At 34.5% G+C, this 14,893-nt stretch overlaps 3 protein-coding genes across 5 annotated transcripts; 2 read left to right on the forward strand and 1 right to left on the reverse strand.

The window, feature by feature from the left end:
- Positions 1-596: 596 nt before the first annotated feature.
- LOC105770840 (AP2-like ethylene-responsive transcription factor At1g16060) lies at positions 597-3,599 on the forward strand. 2 transcript variants are annotated; one of them, XM_012592195.2, is made up of 8 exons: positions 597-996; positions 1,174-1,256; positions 1,399-1,407; positions 1,569-1,657; positions 1,764-1,837; positions 1,976-2,026; positions 2,125-2,201; positions 2,834-3,599. In XM_012592195.2, the coding sequence occupies exons 1-8, from the start codon at positions 848-850 to the stop codon at positions 3,364-3,366; spliced, it is 1,065 nt and encodes a 354-aa protein (XP_012447649.1). In that variant the 5' UTR covers positions 597-847; the 3' UTR covers positions 3,367-3,599. The 2 variants fall into 2 exon arrangements, with proteins under 2 accessions (XP_012447649.1, XP_012447650.1); XM_012592196.2 differs by lacking the exon at positions 1,399-1,407 and having other exon boundaries at positions 598-996.
- Positions 3,600-4,538: 939 nt separating this feature from the next.
- On the forward strand, positions 4,539-11,805 carry LOC105769004 (probable folate-biopterin transporter 3). 2 transcript variants are annotated; one of them, XM_012589337.2, is made up of 5 exons: positions 4,541-5,205; positions 5,491-5,750; positions 9,615-9,710; positions 9,790-9,960; positions 10,599-11,805. In XM_012589337.2, exons 2-5 carry the CDS (start codon positions 5,511-5,513, stop codon positions 11,187-11,189), a joined length of 1,098 nt encoding a protein of 365 aa, XP_012444791.2. In that variant the 5' UTR covers positions 4,541-5,205; positions 5,491-5,510; the 3' UTR covers positions 11,190-11,805. The 2 variants fall into 2 exon arrangements, with proteins under 2 accessions (XP_052487299.1, XP_012444791.2); XM_052631339.1 differs by having other exon boundaries at positions 4,539-5,750.
- On the reverse strand, positions 11,659-14,348 carry LOC105769005 (aspartyl protease family protein At5g10770). The gene is made up of 2 exons (XM_012589338.2): positions 13,952-14,348; positions 11,659-13,288 (listed from the first exon to the last, which is right to left on the reverse strand). Exons 1-2 carry the CDS (start codon positions 14,106-14,108, stop codon positions 12,018-12,020), a joined length of 1,428 nt encoding a protein of 475 aa, XP_012444792.1. The 5' UTR covers positions 14,109-14,348; the 3' UTR covers positions 11,659-12,017.
- Between the last annotated feature and the right edge of the window lie 545 nt (positions 14,349-14,893).

Raw genomic sequence — 14,893 nt, forward strand, 5'->3', positions numbered from 1 at the left:
TTTTGGAAAACAGGAAGCAAATGACCATGAGCAACAGTCCCTAAAAGTTTGTCCCTTTTCCATTATAGTTCACTTATAAAGATAATGCTTTACATAAATAGAAATGTCAATTAAAAAATATGATTATTAATGAAGCAGTATGTTTTCATTCATAATCCATTTATTTAATGGAAGATTAAATTTATTAATATATAAGAAAAGCTTGAAGATAATAATAAAAATGTTGCACTAATTTATTTATGTGAACGAGTCCAGATAATATTTTTAATGAATTTTATATTTTTAAAAATGCTGGGACAAAAATGTTAAACCAAGACTAATTTCAACCGAGGACTTAGAGGTCAAAATGTGAATTAAACACAATTTGATGCATTGTTCAACAATTCTAAATCATTTCAAATATTAAGGTTTTTTTTTTTTTTAGAAATTATCAGTTAACTCAAATTAAATCTTTAAACTGATTGTAATCAAATAAGTCTAAATATTGATAATCAACCAAAATCAAATAGTCAAAGCAAGCTAAAGTAGAAGTGCCTATCAATCTCAGTCAAAAAATAAAATTAAGAATAAAATGATGATATTATTTATCTCGGAGAGCATAACTTCAAACCGAAGCCAAAAGAGAGTAGAGAAAAAACCGCTTCAAGACGGCCAACACATCCTTGTATCAACAGTCTCTCTCCCCTTCTATTTTTTTTCCCCTCAAACAAAGACCTTAACCTTTGTTTTTTCCTGGATCCTTTGAAATCGTTTCTCATTCTTTTTCCCCTCCCATTCTTAAGGTTTTCAGAGTGAGGGTGTGTGTTTGTTACTCTTGACCTCAGCTTTTTCTGTTTTTAGTTTTTTGATGGCGAAAATCTCACATCAAAACCAGAAGAACGGTTCGGGTAATGAAAAAACTGCTGCACAACCTACAACCAAACTCAAGCGCACTCGTAAAACTGTTCCCCGTCACTCTCCTCCCCAACGTAGCTCCACGTATCGAGGCGTTACTAGGTAATTATTCATACATACATACATATATATATAGTTATAAGGGATTGGTGATCTTTCTTGGCGAGTTTGTTCATTCAAGATATACGGACAGTCTCAATTCTAATTTTATTTTGCTTTTTCTTTTCTTTTGTTTTTCTTGGCATTCTGTTTTGATTTCTCGATGGTTTCATTAATCAGGCACCGATGGACAGGGAGATTTGAAGCTCATTTGTGGGATAAGAATTGCTGGAATGAATCGCAGAAAAAAAAAGGAAGACAAGGTAATAATAATAACTATCCTTCTTCCTCGCCCAATTTTCCTTTGGTTTTTTTTATACAATCAAACTAACAGTTCAAATTTAATTCTGTAAATTTCATGGTTGGTTTGGCTTGATGACGAGATCGAAACTGAAATTAATGCAGTGTATTTAGGTGAGTTTTGATCACCTTGATGATCTTTCTTTTTCCCCTCACCCTGTTTAATAGACTTGTCATTGTCAATAGCTATGTCGAAATTGTAGAATCCATTTGATTTTTGCCTGTATCAGAATTTGATGGAATTCATTCTTTTCGATGTATTGATATTTGATTAGGTGCTTATGCGGATGAAGAAGCGGCTGCACATGCATATGACTTGGCTGCATTGAAGTACTGGGGACAAGATACTGTCCTTAATTTCCCAGTATGTTCATTTCAATGTTGGATTTTTCTTCTTATATACACAGACTTTATATGTTTCTTTTTTGGGTAAAAGATAATTCACTTTTGGCTTACTAATTCTGTTGTAGTTAGCCACTTATGAAAAGGAACTCAAGGAAATGGAGAGTCAATCAAAAGAAGAATACATTGGATCTTTGAGGAGGTAATACTTCAAAAAAAAGAAAAGTGTAAAGAATACCATTAATCAAAACTTTATCGTTTAGAAAAAAAAACATATATATATATAAAATAATTAGAGTTTTTAATTCATTTATACATATTTTTGGTTTAATATTTAAAGGAAAAGCAGTGGATTTGCTCGTGGGGTCTCAAAATATAGAGGCGTGGCCAGGTTTGATCCTAACTCATAGAATTAGATTTAAAATTTAAATTTGTGGGGTTTATTATTATGGCCATTTAAAACTTTTTAAAAAAAAATCCACTTTGTAGGCACCACCACAATGGAAGATGGGAAGCTCGGATTGGCAGAGTATTTGGCAACAAGTATCTCTATCTTGGGACATATGGTAAATTTTTATTAGTTAATTGCTTTCTAAATTTCCAATTAAATTAGTGGGAGGCTTTACTTTATAAAATCAGAATACATGGTTATATGTGTGTAAAAGGAAAACGATGGGAATGAATTGTAATAAAATCCAGTTGGTTGAGATATTGTTTACCAAACTTCAACAGCCTCGCCTACTGAGCTATTTAAGATTTGAAAAAGTCAATTCAACTAAATCTCCAACCCTCCACCCATATCTGCATGCATATTTAGTTCTCCTTTATTATATACATTAATTAATTTAGATGGTTTTAGTTGGTTCGTGTCTTCTTTTCTAAACATTTCACATCACTCTGCAGGTTTGGTTATCAAATTTCATCATCTATACCATTTTTTTTATCCCTAAACTACTTTTACTTTTCTTTAAAACTTTCATATTTAATATAAGTTGATATGTTGTCATTCAGCTATAATTCGCCAATTGCTAAAACATCTAGTAATTATATATATTTATTAATTTATTGATGATGTGTTTTAATATAATTCACTATACTATATAGTGTAATAAATAATTATTTATTTTAAAAAATATATTATTATGTGTCATAATTTGTTGTAATTCTTTCTATAACTTTGATATTTGTTATTTTTCAGCAACACAAGAAGAAGCAGCGATGGCTTATGACATGGCTGCCATAGAATACAGAGGACTCAATGCGGTTACGAATTTTGACCTAAGTCGTTATATCGGTTGGTTACATCCAAATGACCAAAGTGATTCCAATAACTCTTCAAACCCTCAACAAAACTTTAATGGTGACACCAATTCAACCCCAAGTCCTAATCATGACACGAAGTTAGAGATTTCCATCCAATCTCAAACTTACTGTACAAGTGATACGCGACTAGACGACAGCAATAGCAATGGCAGCAGTAGCTCAGCCTCATCGGCACTAGGGCATTTGCTGAAATCATCAAAAATTAAGGAAATGTTAGATAGGACATCGGAGGCTGCATGTCCATCAACGCCGCCCGAACCTAACGTACCTCGTCGGAGCTTTCCGGATTATATTCAAACATACTTTGATTGTCAAGACTCTAGCAGCTACACTGAGGATGATGATATTATTTTTGGCGACCTAGATTCGTTGGCGATACCCATGTTTCATTGCGAGCTTGATGGGTAGATTTGAAAAAGAAAAAACAAGTTAAGGATTTAGTGGCAATGCATAATTAAGTTTGCAGGAAGGGAGTTTGTTTATCTGTATTGGTTCATTAAATGTAGATAAAGATAGGAGATAAAGACATTCATTTATCAAATATTTTAAATAAAAAGAATTGGCATCATGGAGCTTGAATTTTACATAATTCTTTCTGAGTTATGTAAAATTTTCATTCCTTCCGCTAGTGAGTTATCATATTTTAGTACTGTTTGAGTTTATATAAATATAAAAAGTATTATATTTTTCATTTTTATGTTATAAGAAAATAGATATCAAATATATTTTCAAATAAAAAATTATTTTTAAAAATAGAATATAAAAATTATCAAAAACTGAAACTTAAATGTTTTCTAATGATATGTGATAATTTTTCACTGATAATATATTAAATATTAACTTTAAATATATATATATTATATTTAAGTCTAAAAAATTGCACCTATTGCATTGAAATTAAAAAATCACGGTCTAAAAAATAAAAAATTTACCATTTCAAAAAAAAATTATATAAATATTTGTGGAAGCAAAGGGGTAAAAGCTTTGGACGACAACACTTTTCTATTGATAATGGTGCGCCATACTATGCGGCGTATGCCTATATTTTCGGCTAACAACATAAAGGCTTGGACTCTCACGTACTTGAAAATTGAAAAGGTATAAAACACGAATGTATAATTACACGAATAATACGAGGCAACTCCCCCTTTATCAAAGGAAAGAAGAATCAACTCTAATTGCTGTGAAAAGGTTAGGTTGGGATAGGGTTGTTATGCCAATTACTTACCCTTACACTAAATTAAAGGATTAGTCTATTTTTCTACAATTTTATTGTCAAGCAGTGAATGCGGATCTAAAATGCCAGACATCAAATTTATATACGAAAAAGAAAGTGGATAACGAGTTTTGCAATTTGCAGAAGTTATGATGCTGCACATATAGCTGACATCAAACGTAGTATCTAAAACACACGTCAGACATTTTGGAGGAGTTTGGTAAGCTTTAATTACAGGGTATTCATAGTGAGTGGTTTTGACAGGTGCAAGCTTGATTTTTTTTTATCTAAAATGTAATTTTAAGTGATAATGTGAATTTACTTACATCTATTAAACAACATATTTATAGTTTTAATATATAGTACTATTAGTATAAATAAATTATAAATAGGAAAGCTCACAAATTTGTTATGGATATATGGGAATTAGGACATTCAAAACTGGACAGCCCTAATTCAATTTTGATTTCCTTGTTTACATATATTGACCCATCCACCTCCTCCTCTTTCATCAAACCGTCCAAAATTCTGGGGTCTTGTCTGATCTTTCTCTTAATTCTTTATCTCCAACTCTGGGGTCCAAAACCCCCCATGTTTTGAACAAATTCATGTGCCCAAATCAAAACAGAATCCAGTTTTTGCAATGATGGAAGAACGGGAAGACAGCGAGACAAAGCCACTTCACCAGGATGCAGGAGGTAGCCATGTGAGAAGGATTAACCCCAAGAAAGGTATTCTGGAAATGATGTTAAGACCAATACAATGGTTAAGAATGTTGAGTGAAGAGTTGCATTGGAGCTTTGTGTTGGGAGTGGTGATAGTTTACGGAATCAGTTAGGGTTTTGGTGTTGGCTTGAGCAGAGTTAGCACACGGTACTACATGAAAGATGAGCAGAAGGTACAACCCTCTCAAGCGCAGGTCTTGATTGGGATAATTCATTTTCCTTGGATTGTTTAGCCTCTTTGGGGCCTCCTTACTGATGTTGTCCCCATTCTTGGTTACCGGAGACGGCCTTATTTAATTTTTGCTGGTAAATTATGAATAACCGAAGCCATAATTTTTCTTTTTTCCTTTTTGGTTATTTATTATTGGATTTTTTTTAATCTTCTTGTTCATGGCGTCCTGTTACCTGAATTTTAGTTTCTGATGGGTAATGGATATATCATGGAATCTTTCCAACTTCTTTTTATAATCCGGCGTAGACAAAAGAAGGAAAATAAGAGCAAAGAAAGAGTATGGAAGATAGAAAACCCGGTGTACCTTATTATATATGATCAGTGCAATTTTTTGACAGATTTATTTATGATTATTTCAGGGTTTCTTGGTGTGATCTCAATGCTAATTCTATCACTCCATAAGAATCTGCATCTTGGATTTGCCTTGTTATCCCCGGTGGCAGGAAGTGCTGGTATTGCAATTGCTGATGTGGCTATTGATGCCTGTGTCACACAACATGCTATAAGTCATACTTACCTTGCTGGTGATATGCAGAGCTTGTGTGGGATGAGCTCTTCTATTGGAGCATTGTTAGGACTCTCGCTTAGTGGCTTCTTTGTTCACCTAGTTGGAGCCAAGGTTTCCTTTCTACCCAGTATTTTATTAGTAATTGATTTGCGTTATTCTAGATTTGATGGTTTTCAGATTCTTTGAAAAATTCAATACAATTAACTGAATTGGGCATTTGATCAAACAGTTCCAATTGAATTATTAATTTTAACTAGTAAATCTTATGGTGCATTCCTAGCATTTAAGTAATAGATTTAATTAAATTATTTGGGAAATATGAAACCAAAACTCTTTGTGCCATTGAATTTCAATTACCTCCATCTTTACAATACTAAAATTATTTATAAAATTTGAGAGTAGTTGATTAATAATATAGCATCATAGAGAGGAATTCTGAATAATATTAAGGGTTGATAGTGTAACACTCTTAATCTGTATCCGTTGTCGAAACAGGGTTATGGAGTATTACCAGAACTTACAGAATGAGTACAGACAATTTTATATTATTTTATCATACATGTCAGAAAACTTATCGTAAAGTCCCTTATTAGGGCCGTCGAGGCCCAAAACATACATTAGAAACAAGTCGGGACTAAATCGAAAACTTATAGAATTTTTCGCGAAATTTCAAAATTTTTCTAGGTGCAGGGGTCACACGCCCAAGTGGTTAGTGACACATCCATATCCTAGGCCGTGTGGTATATGAAATAGGTCACACGACCGTGTCCCCAGCCCATGTAACTCTCTGACTTGCAAAACATTAAGGTAAAAGGATCACACGGCCAAGCCACGCGCCCGTGTGCCAAGCCATGTGAAAAATACTAAGCATTCTGTTTTGAATTTTAAGATGCAAGGGACACACGACAAGAACACACGCCTATGTGCTAGGCCGTGTGTCACACACGGCTGAGACACGCCCGTGTCTCTTCCCGTATGGACAAAATAAGGCCATTTCTAAACCTTATTTCTCACCCATATGATCATCCACCTACACAAACATTTTAACACATCCAAAAGCCAATCCAAAACATTTAAATCATGCAAAACTCAAGTCTCATACATACCATATCACTTCATAAATCCATGTTTGTGAATTTATCTATTTGACCATATTTACTTAATATCAAACATGAAATTAACTAATATGTTAATATACCAAAATACATTCATCATAAGCCATTCTAATAGCTATTTACAACAAAAATATTTGTATGCCAACATTGGCTAACCGAAACCTATACATGCCATTATATATATAATTAGTATTATATTTGTACTGAAATGTGCCGATGAATAGTGTGAGTGATCTCCGCCAAGCGTCCAATCCAACGAGCTTTCGTATTACTATAAAACAAAGGAAATAAAACTGAGTAAGCACTTAGTGCTTAGTAAGTTCGTATAACGGGAAATAAACTTACCATTCATTTGTACATTAAATAAACATACACATGCATCCCAAACAACTTGGCCATAACTTAAGCACACAATCTCATCAAACATGTTAGTTATTTATTTATTGTAAATAGCAATAACAAAGATGAGCTCATCAAATACCAAGTTCCATGTATTTCATGTATTTTTCAGATATTAATTTCATTTTGATTTTTACTTGTCTTCATGTCAGAATTTCACTCGTTGAATCATTTGAAATCTCGGTGGATACGAGGGTAGTACACATAAAGTGTACAAATCAGAAATCCATCAATTCATGTCCGAGAGTACTCTTTAGAGCACTTAAATAGAAAGCTCTCCCTCAAGCACTATAATGGAAAGCTCATTGAGCCATGTAATGGGAAGCTTTTCCGGGATTAATAACGGGAAGCTCACAAAGAGCCTATATCGGGTAGCTTTGAAGAGTACTTAACGGGAAGCTTCGAAGAGCACTTAAGTCAGAAAGCACCGGATAGCCATATAATGGGAAGTTCAAGCGAGCACTAACAAGAAGCTCACAAAGTGTCTATAAACAGAACGCTCATAAGAGCGTGGGTGTCTACAGCATATGCAAATTACAACCAGTCGGGATGCTCCGAAGAGCATTTAACGAGAAGCTCGCAAGAACACTATAACGGGAAGCTTGAGAGGGCTTGTAACGGGACGCTCTTTTGAGCTACGGTACGTCTGTAACATATGCAGGAACATTACCATTTCGAGAAACAGAACCTGGTATCTAATCGAGTTTCATTCATTCAAACGAGACTTTAACATTTATTAGGTATTTCCAGATATATGATTAAATTTCATATACATGGCCAATACACAATTCACATAGAAATCATTCAAATAAATTCAAACATATAATTGCACAATTAAGTTACACAAACTTATCTCGATTAATTGTTCGTGACTTGTAATCTACTAATTCGATACTTTTTCTTTACCACAATCTACTTCCGTACTTGGTCTATCCGAATCTATACGGGTAAATTTAGCTCAATTTAATATAATTCGTATTCATTTCTATCCAATTCATATTTTAGGCGAAATTATCATTTTACCCTATACTTTTAATTATTTATGATTTTGTTCCTAGGCTTGAAAGATGAAATTCATGCAATTTAATCATTATTTCAAGTCTAGATATTTTCATATATATATCAATAATAACTCAATAATTCCATGAAATTTCAGAATTTTCCATAAATTTAACAATTTTCCAAATTAATCCCGAAAACATGATTTCATCCAAAATTTCCTTAATAAATACCTTTAAATATTCATTAAGATCTCAATTTCATCATCTAATAACTAAAATCATATGAATCCATAAATGGTAACTTCCAAAACTTTCAAAAAATAAAAAACTAAAGAAATAGTAAGTTGGACCTAGTTGTAAAAGTCCAAAAACATAAAAATTTCAAGAAAAAAGCAAGAATTAAATTTACATGAAGCTAAAGTATGAAAAATAAGCTTAAACCCTCTTCAATGGCTGTTTTTCAGCTGAAAATGATGATGATTTCTCTACAAATTCTAATTTCCCTTTTATTTCACCCAATTTTGAAAAAATTTACAATTTTGCCCTTATTTCACCAAATTTCCAGATTTTTTTTCTTGCTATGCCGCCTCAGCCTATTGCTTTAGGCATAATTGCTTCTCAAGTCCTTCCTTATTTAATTATTAGGTTATTTAATCACTTTAGAAAGTTTTGCACATTTTTCAATTTAGTTCTTTTTAATTAATTGACCACCGAAACATTAAAATTTTCTAAAGAAATTTTAATACTACCTTAATGATACTCCATAAATATTTATAAAAATATTTACAGCTCAATTTATAAAATCGAGGTCTCGATACCTCATTTTCTAATTCAATTAATCTAATAAATCCTTATAAACACAAATTTACTAATTCAAAAATATTTTAAAAAACACATTTGGCTCGTAAATATTAAATAATAAAATTTACAAGCTCATTTACCGGATTTGGTGGTCTCGAACCACTGTTTCCGATATCACTGAAAATTGGGCTATTAGAGATAGGGTCTATGATGAAGCCAATATCAAGTGACTAAGGAGTTGAATCTTAATTTTCAAAACTTTGTCCAGGCATAAAAGAACACCTCACAGCCTTAGCCTGGCTTATTTTCTCTTATTTGAAAGCTACTAATTATTCAAGGCATGTAATCTCACAACTTGATTGAAATCCAGACTTTGCTAACCTCATAAGAATTTAGAATTTCTGTCTTTCTCTGTTTTTATGTCTCTCTTTCTCTTTTCATACAAGAATGCAGAATCTTTTGTAAATATTACAGATGTTGTGCCAATATATCCATAATAGAAGATTTTACACAATAAAGAAATTTTGATATAAGAGTTATTTTTCTTCAGTAACCACTCAAGTTAGGATAGGTTGACAAGGTATTCTGTGTACCTATTATTAGGCCATAAAGTTCTTTCTGTATTGCATGAGTCATTGAAGGTGTTACTTTTCCTACAGGGTGTATTTGGGTTGCTTGCAATCCCTGCTAGCCTAGTTGTTTTGGTTGGAATCTTGTTGAGAGAATCCCAAGTGCGCAACTTTGCTTATAGAAGAGTAAGTATTTTCTTTGCAAGCTCTGCATTGATCTTTCAGTTCTTCCTTGATATATTGAAATGTTGGAAATTGAGATTAGGTAAAGGAGAAAATTGTAGATGCTAGCAAGGTTATGTGGACAACACTGAAATGCCGGGATGTTTGGCGACCGTGTTTATACATGTATTTGTCTCTTGCACTAGGCTTACATATCCATGAAGGGATGTTCTACTGGTATACAGATGCAAAGGAGGGTCCATCTTTCTCACAGGTAGCACCATTTCTTTTTATATTACATATGATTCAGTAATAACACTGCCTTTGGAGTTGGCAAGTGGGCTCTTGAGCTGGATTCAAGTAGTAGTATGTTGCTCCTAATTTCAATCGTTTGGCTTGTTTGGGCATCAGGGTGCCCAAATTTAAGTTATCTTAGGTTGAAGTTATTTTCATGTTGACTTTTAAAGTTGATTCAGCATTCATTATGTTGGTTATTTTTTGGGTGAAGTCAGGTCATCCTTTGACAATTACAGTAGCAGGTATTGGTATTGGTTTGGTCATTTTGGTTTTAGGTTGCTTGGTTTTATGTTATTCAAATTCAAGTTGTTAATTTCTCACTTTTAAAGTTACTTTGGGTTGGGTTGCGTCTACTTAGTGATGGATCTGCTTACACCACCTCTCTAGGTACACTTCACAGTTAGTCCATGTTTATATTATTTGTTAGTGTTTCTTTGCACCTTCTACCTTTGTGTTCTTAATGGTTTTCATTATTTAATTTATGCAGTCTAGACTCTGGGAATAACCTTAAGTAGTCAACAGGAAAAAGAAAGTGATATAGGCATTTTGACTGTTTTTTTCCCCAATATCTAATAAATCTCTTGGTTGTAAGCTGCAATTGTATGCATTTTGCAGGAAGTTGTTGGATCCATCTTCTCTGTTGGTGCCGTGGGCTCTCTTTTTGGGGTCCTTCTGTACCAAAACTTTTTGAAAAACCATCCTTTTCGTGATATACTTTTTTGGGCCCAGCTGTTGCATGGTGTTTCTGGATTGCTGGATTTGGTATTGGTGTTGCGTATAAATTTGAAACTTGGTATGCCAGATTATTTCTTTGTGGTGGTTGATGAAGCAGTTTCTCGTATGATTGGGCGTATTAAATGGATGCCTTTTCTCGTACTTAGCTCCAAGCTTTTCCCATCTGGTATAGAAGGCACTTTCTTCGCTCTAATCATGTCAATTGATCAAATAGGATTGCTTTCATCAGCCTGGTCAGGAGGCCTAGTGCTCCACATGTTGAATGTTACACGTACACAATTTGACAACCTTTGGATAGCCATTGTTATCCGGAGCCCGTTAAGACTTATTCCAATCGGGTTCCTATTTTTGATGCCTAGAAGTGATCCCAACTTGTCCATCCTTCCATCTGAGATGTTGAGGACAAAAAGGGGCAATGATGTACTTGAACCTGAGAATATTGAAATGGCTACTCTTGTCAATAGCATCTGACTTGAACCTGGGCCGGTATTTAAGGAATAACCTCTCCAAAAGTGAACATCGTTTTTCTTGTTGGGAAGTTATTGTAACAATTATCTTTTAGAATGTTTGAGTACTTAGACATGCAAGGACGTCTTCCTTTTTGTCCCTATGCAGTATTATGTTTCCGGAGGTATGGTTGCCTTTGAATCATTTGCTGAAGCATCTGAACCTATGCTCAAGGGAGTTCATATTATCTGGAAATTCTGGCTTTACTCAGTTGCCACTTTGCCTGTAGCATTGGAAATGCAGAGTCCGGACAGTTTCTAGGTATGTTGCAGGTCCTCTCTCCATCTGTCTCTCACTCTCTGCTTCAACTTAATTGATTGCATCTGACCTCTGATTCTAGTGGTTAAGTGTGTATTGTATACTATGTGCATTTCGGCTAAAATGGCAATGGAATTAGTTACATTGTCAATGCTTTGTCAGAGACACAAACTGATTTACACACTGAAAATCTTTCTTCATACATTGAAATAAATAGTACAAGGATATTCATTTAACATGAAAATTAAACTCTTGCCTCTGCTGTGGAAGTAGTGTTATTTCTGGCAATAGCTGCCAACCCCCCCAACCCCCATTTTTAACATTTACTAATCACTCAGGAAATCTTGAGTGGCTAACGTAATCTGTACCTTCAATTCTCCCTGTGGAGTAATATGTATATAATATGAATTAAGAAAGATGGTAGGGTATAGGTATTGTTAATTGCCAACACATCACTTGGCTTAGAAAAGATGGTGGTTATATGTATATATATATGTATCTCCAAAGCAGCCAACCATTGCTGTTTTTTTCTGCTCAAGTAAAACTGCAACTTTCCTGCGCAAATCCCAACTTAGACCCCTTTGTATCATATATAACCCTTTGGTTTCTTTGCTGATAATTTGCAATGATACCTATTTCGTCTTCGAATGAGAGGCTTGCAAGAGCCAAACAAACCTGAGATGCATCTGTCTTTACAAAGTAAAAGACCCCGTTGATATCCACCTTCATCTCAGCATTACCCTCAAACTGCAATTTTATTGTAGGAACATCCACTTCTTGGTATGCACTAAGGTTAAAGCAAGTATCCAAGATCGAGAAAGCCGGTGCAGTAGGAAAACCGGAGAATTGTTTCTGAAACTCTGCCTTCAAGGCCTTGTACATTGTTGGAGGAAGCCTTGTGATAACCGTCCCGGAATCAATAAGCATCGAGCTTTTACCAAAGCTTGAATCTTGCAGTGTCACCCCACCAACACTGATACCAGTAAGGTTGAGGAAATAAAAAGTTGATAGCTTTGGATTTGGGATAATTCTGGTATAAGAAATGGGGCTAGAAGTATTGTAAACTGATGAATTGCCTCCCAAAACTAATGAACCTGATGCTCCAGATTGTGTTGATGGCAAACAATAGGAGAAAAACCCACCAAATATTGCTTTAGTTTGAGAAACCAGAGAGATTGAACTCCTCCCTAGACCCAACAGACCTGAAGTTCCACCGAACAGACCATTATTGTTCCGGCCGCACCCAAATATGAAATTGTCCACTGGAGTCTTCCCTAGATTGAGTTGATCATGAGCTAATTCACCACGAGTGTAGGATCCGTCGCCATAGCTAACAACATAGTTACAGGTGGGCGGGTTTTCCCCACAGATTCCGGTGTTTCCAGTAGCAAATGCAAGTGATTGACACTCAGATGAATTGCATGGGACTGTTCGGTAGGAAGGAGATGCAGTAGGGTTGAAAAGAGGTTCTTTTTGGCTATAACATGATTTGCAAGGCTGGCATTGAACCCAAGTCAAATCACTTCCGGTATCAACAATCACCGTCATTTTCCGACCAGCTATTTCGACTGTAACAATGTAGTTTAGCGTCCCGAGTTCGACTCCAGAAGTTAAGGGAAGTCTATCATCGGAAACATCACGTGTTTGGGTAGAGGCCATGTTTTTGATCCGGGCTTGCAATGACTGAACTCTTAGATCATCCAAAATCAAGCGTTTTTGAAGCAACTTGTTCCAGTCTTTGACCCCTCCTCCGTAACAATAGTCCTGGTGCTTCATTTCCAATATGGTTGCACCTTTCTCCTGTCCTAAACATCCATAATGAAAGGGGATGTTATTATGCCCACCCTTAATCAAACATAATTTTGCATGAAGAAAGATCAAAGCATTGCAATGCCAAAAAAGCAAAACCAATGGAATAAAAGAAAGCAAAAAGTTGATATGCAAGAAACAAAAAGAGGCACGTATATATATGGATTTCGATGGTTTTCAATCCTGTCCATTGACCAAAAGCAGTGAACACAATTAGGTAATATAAATTGAAAATTAGAGATATTTATTTTTTATATACGGAGAGTATTAAAAGAGAAGTGAGATCTTCAAATTAGAAGCACATATAAGGCAATTATAGATTAAATAATGTAATGAAAAGCAAAGTCAAGCTTAAAGTACAGTTTATATAGATTTCCTTCCACTATATGGAGTAAATAAAAAGAGAGTGATAAAGAGTAAGGCAATAATGGCTGTCTCCCACAAGGCATGAAGCCATGAAAGCAGTTATGGGTCCTTTTTCCTTTCCTAGCAGGATAAAAAAGAAGAAGAAGAAGAAGCTGAGACAGAGATACATATCTCTCCAAGGTGGAAAATAAAACAAGGGTGAAGCTTTGGCTAGCAATGTAATGTAACGAGTCCTGTTCATTTCGTTTGATAAAAAGTAAAAACATACATTAAAAGAAAAAGTAACAACTTACTTGATTTATGAGACAAACAAGTAGAATCAACAGTGTCCCATGGAAGGTGGAGAAGCTGCTTGTCTCCATAACAGTGAACCTCATTGTGATAGTGGAGTAGGAGAACAAGTAGTGAAAGCATAAAAGGGAGAAGAGCCATTCCTTTCATTAACAACATTGCTGAGCTGAGAGTGATGAAAAGAAAAAAGAGATGAAGAGGAAGAGGAAGAGGAAGAGAACAAAAGAGGAAGGGCTGGCTAAAGGTCCCACTGCTGCATCTCGAATTATTGGGGATTCACATGCTTTTACTTACCAACACACTAATTAACACCACCCCCTTCTAAACTTCTTCTCCTTCTTTCTCTGGATTTAAATAGATTCAACTCCAACCCCATATTATTATATCATCCTTCTTTCATAATTTTTTAAATTTCTTTTGTCCTTCATATTTAGGACATTAAACCTGTTGCATGCGACGTAAGCGAAATTACATTCTCCATATAAAACAATGCCTGCTAGCCTCATGTAGACTGGACTATACTTAAGTTACTAGGTTGAGATTATGACTACTTATATTCTTTTAATTTTAATTACAACATTTATAAACTTCACGGACTAAATAATAAAAAAAGAAAAAGAAAATTGGTTTTTTATGCTTTGTGAGGTTGTTTGTTGTAAGAAAGGGACTTATCTCTTCACGGAATCTACTGTAACAGCTTACACCCTTTGAGGGACAGACAGGCTCTTTTGGTGCGTTTTTTATGTTCCCTGCCTTTTATTATTTGCTGTTTTCTGCAAGTGGAATATTTTATTTTTATTGCTGAATATCATATATGGATTCTGCCTTCAGAAAAAGAAAAAAGAATTGGATCCCATTTTTATATAATCATTTTTTGATAGGAAGATCAGATTAATTTGCTGCTATTACACTAACACACTTCTTTATATTAACACAACTTAAAA

Source organism: Gossypium raimondii, chromosome 5, assembly GCF_025698545.1.
Source record: "Gossypium raimondii isolate GPD5lz chromosome 5, ASM2569854v1, whole genome shotgun sequence".
In the NCBI taxonomy this organism is placed as follows: domain Eukaryota; kingdom Viridiplantae; phylum Streptophyta; class Magnoliopsida; order Malvales; family Malvaceae; genus Gossypium; species Gossypium raimondii.

Excerpts from the sequence above, each read along its gene's own strand:
- LOC105770840 (XM_012592195.2), top strand. The coding sequence starts at position 848 with ATGGCGAAAATCTCACATCAAAACCAGAAGAACGGTTCGGGTAATGAA. Across the intron at positions 1,658-1,763 it reads ATACTGTCCTTAATTTCCCA|TTAGCCACTTATGAAAAGGA; the intron begins GTATGTTCATTT and ends ATTCTGTTGTAG. Across the intron at positions 1,838-1,975 it reads TACATTGGATCTTTGAGGAG|GAAAAGCAGTGGATTTGCTC; the intron begins GTAATACTTCAA and ends TAATATTTAAAG.
- LOC105769004 (XM_052631339.1), top strand. The coding sequence starts at position 5,322 with ATGGGTAATGGATATATCATGGAATCTTTCCAACTTCTTTTTATAATC. Across the intron at positions 5,751-9,614 it reads TTCACCTAGTTGGAGCCAAG|GGTGTATTTGGGTTGCTTGC; the intron begins GTTTCCTTTCTA and ends CTTTTCCTACAG. Across the intron at positions 9,711-9,789 it reads GCAACTTTGCTTATAGAAGA|GTAAAGGAGAAAATTGTAGA; the intron begins GTAAGTATTTTC and ends AATTGAGATTAG.
- LOC105769005 (XM_012589338.2), bottom strand. The coding sequence starts at position 14,108 with ATGTTGTTAATGAAAGGAATGGCTCTTCTCCCTTTTATGCTTTCACTA. Across the intron at positions 13,289-13,951 it reads TTGTTTGTCTCATAAATCAA|GACAGGAGAAAGGTGCAACC; the intron begins GTAAGTTGTTAC and ends ATGGATGTTTAG.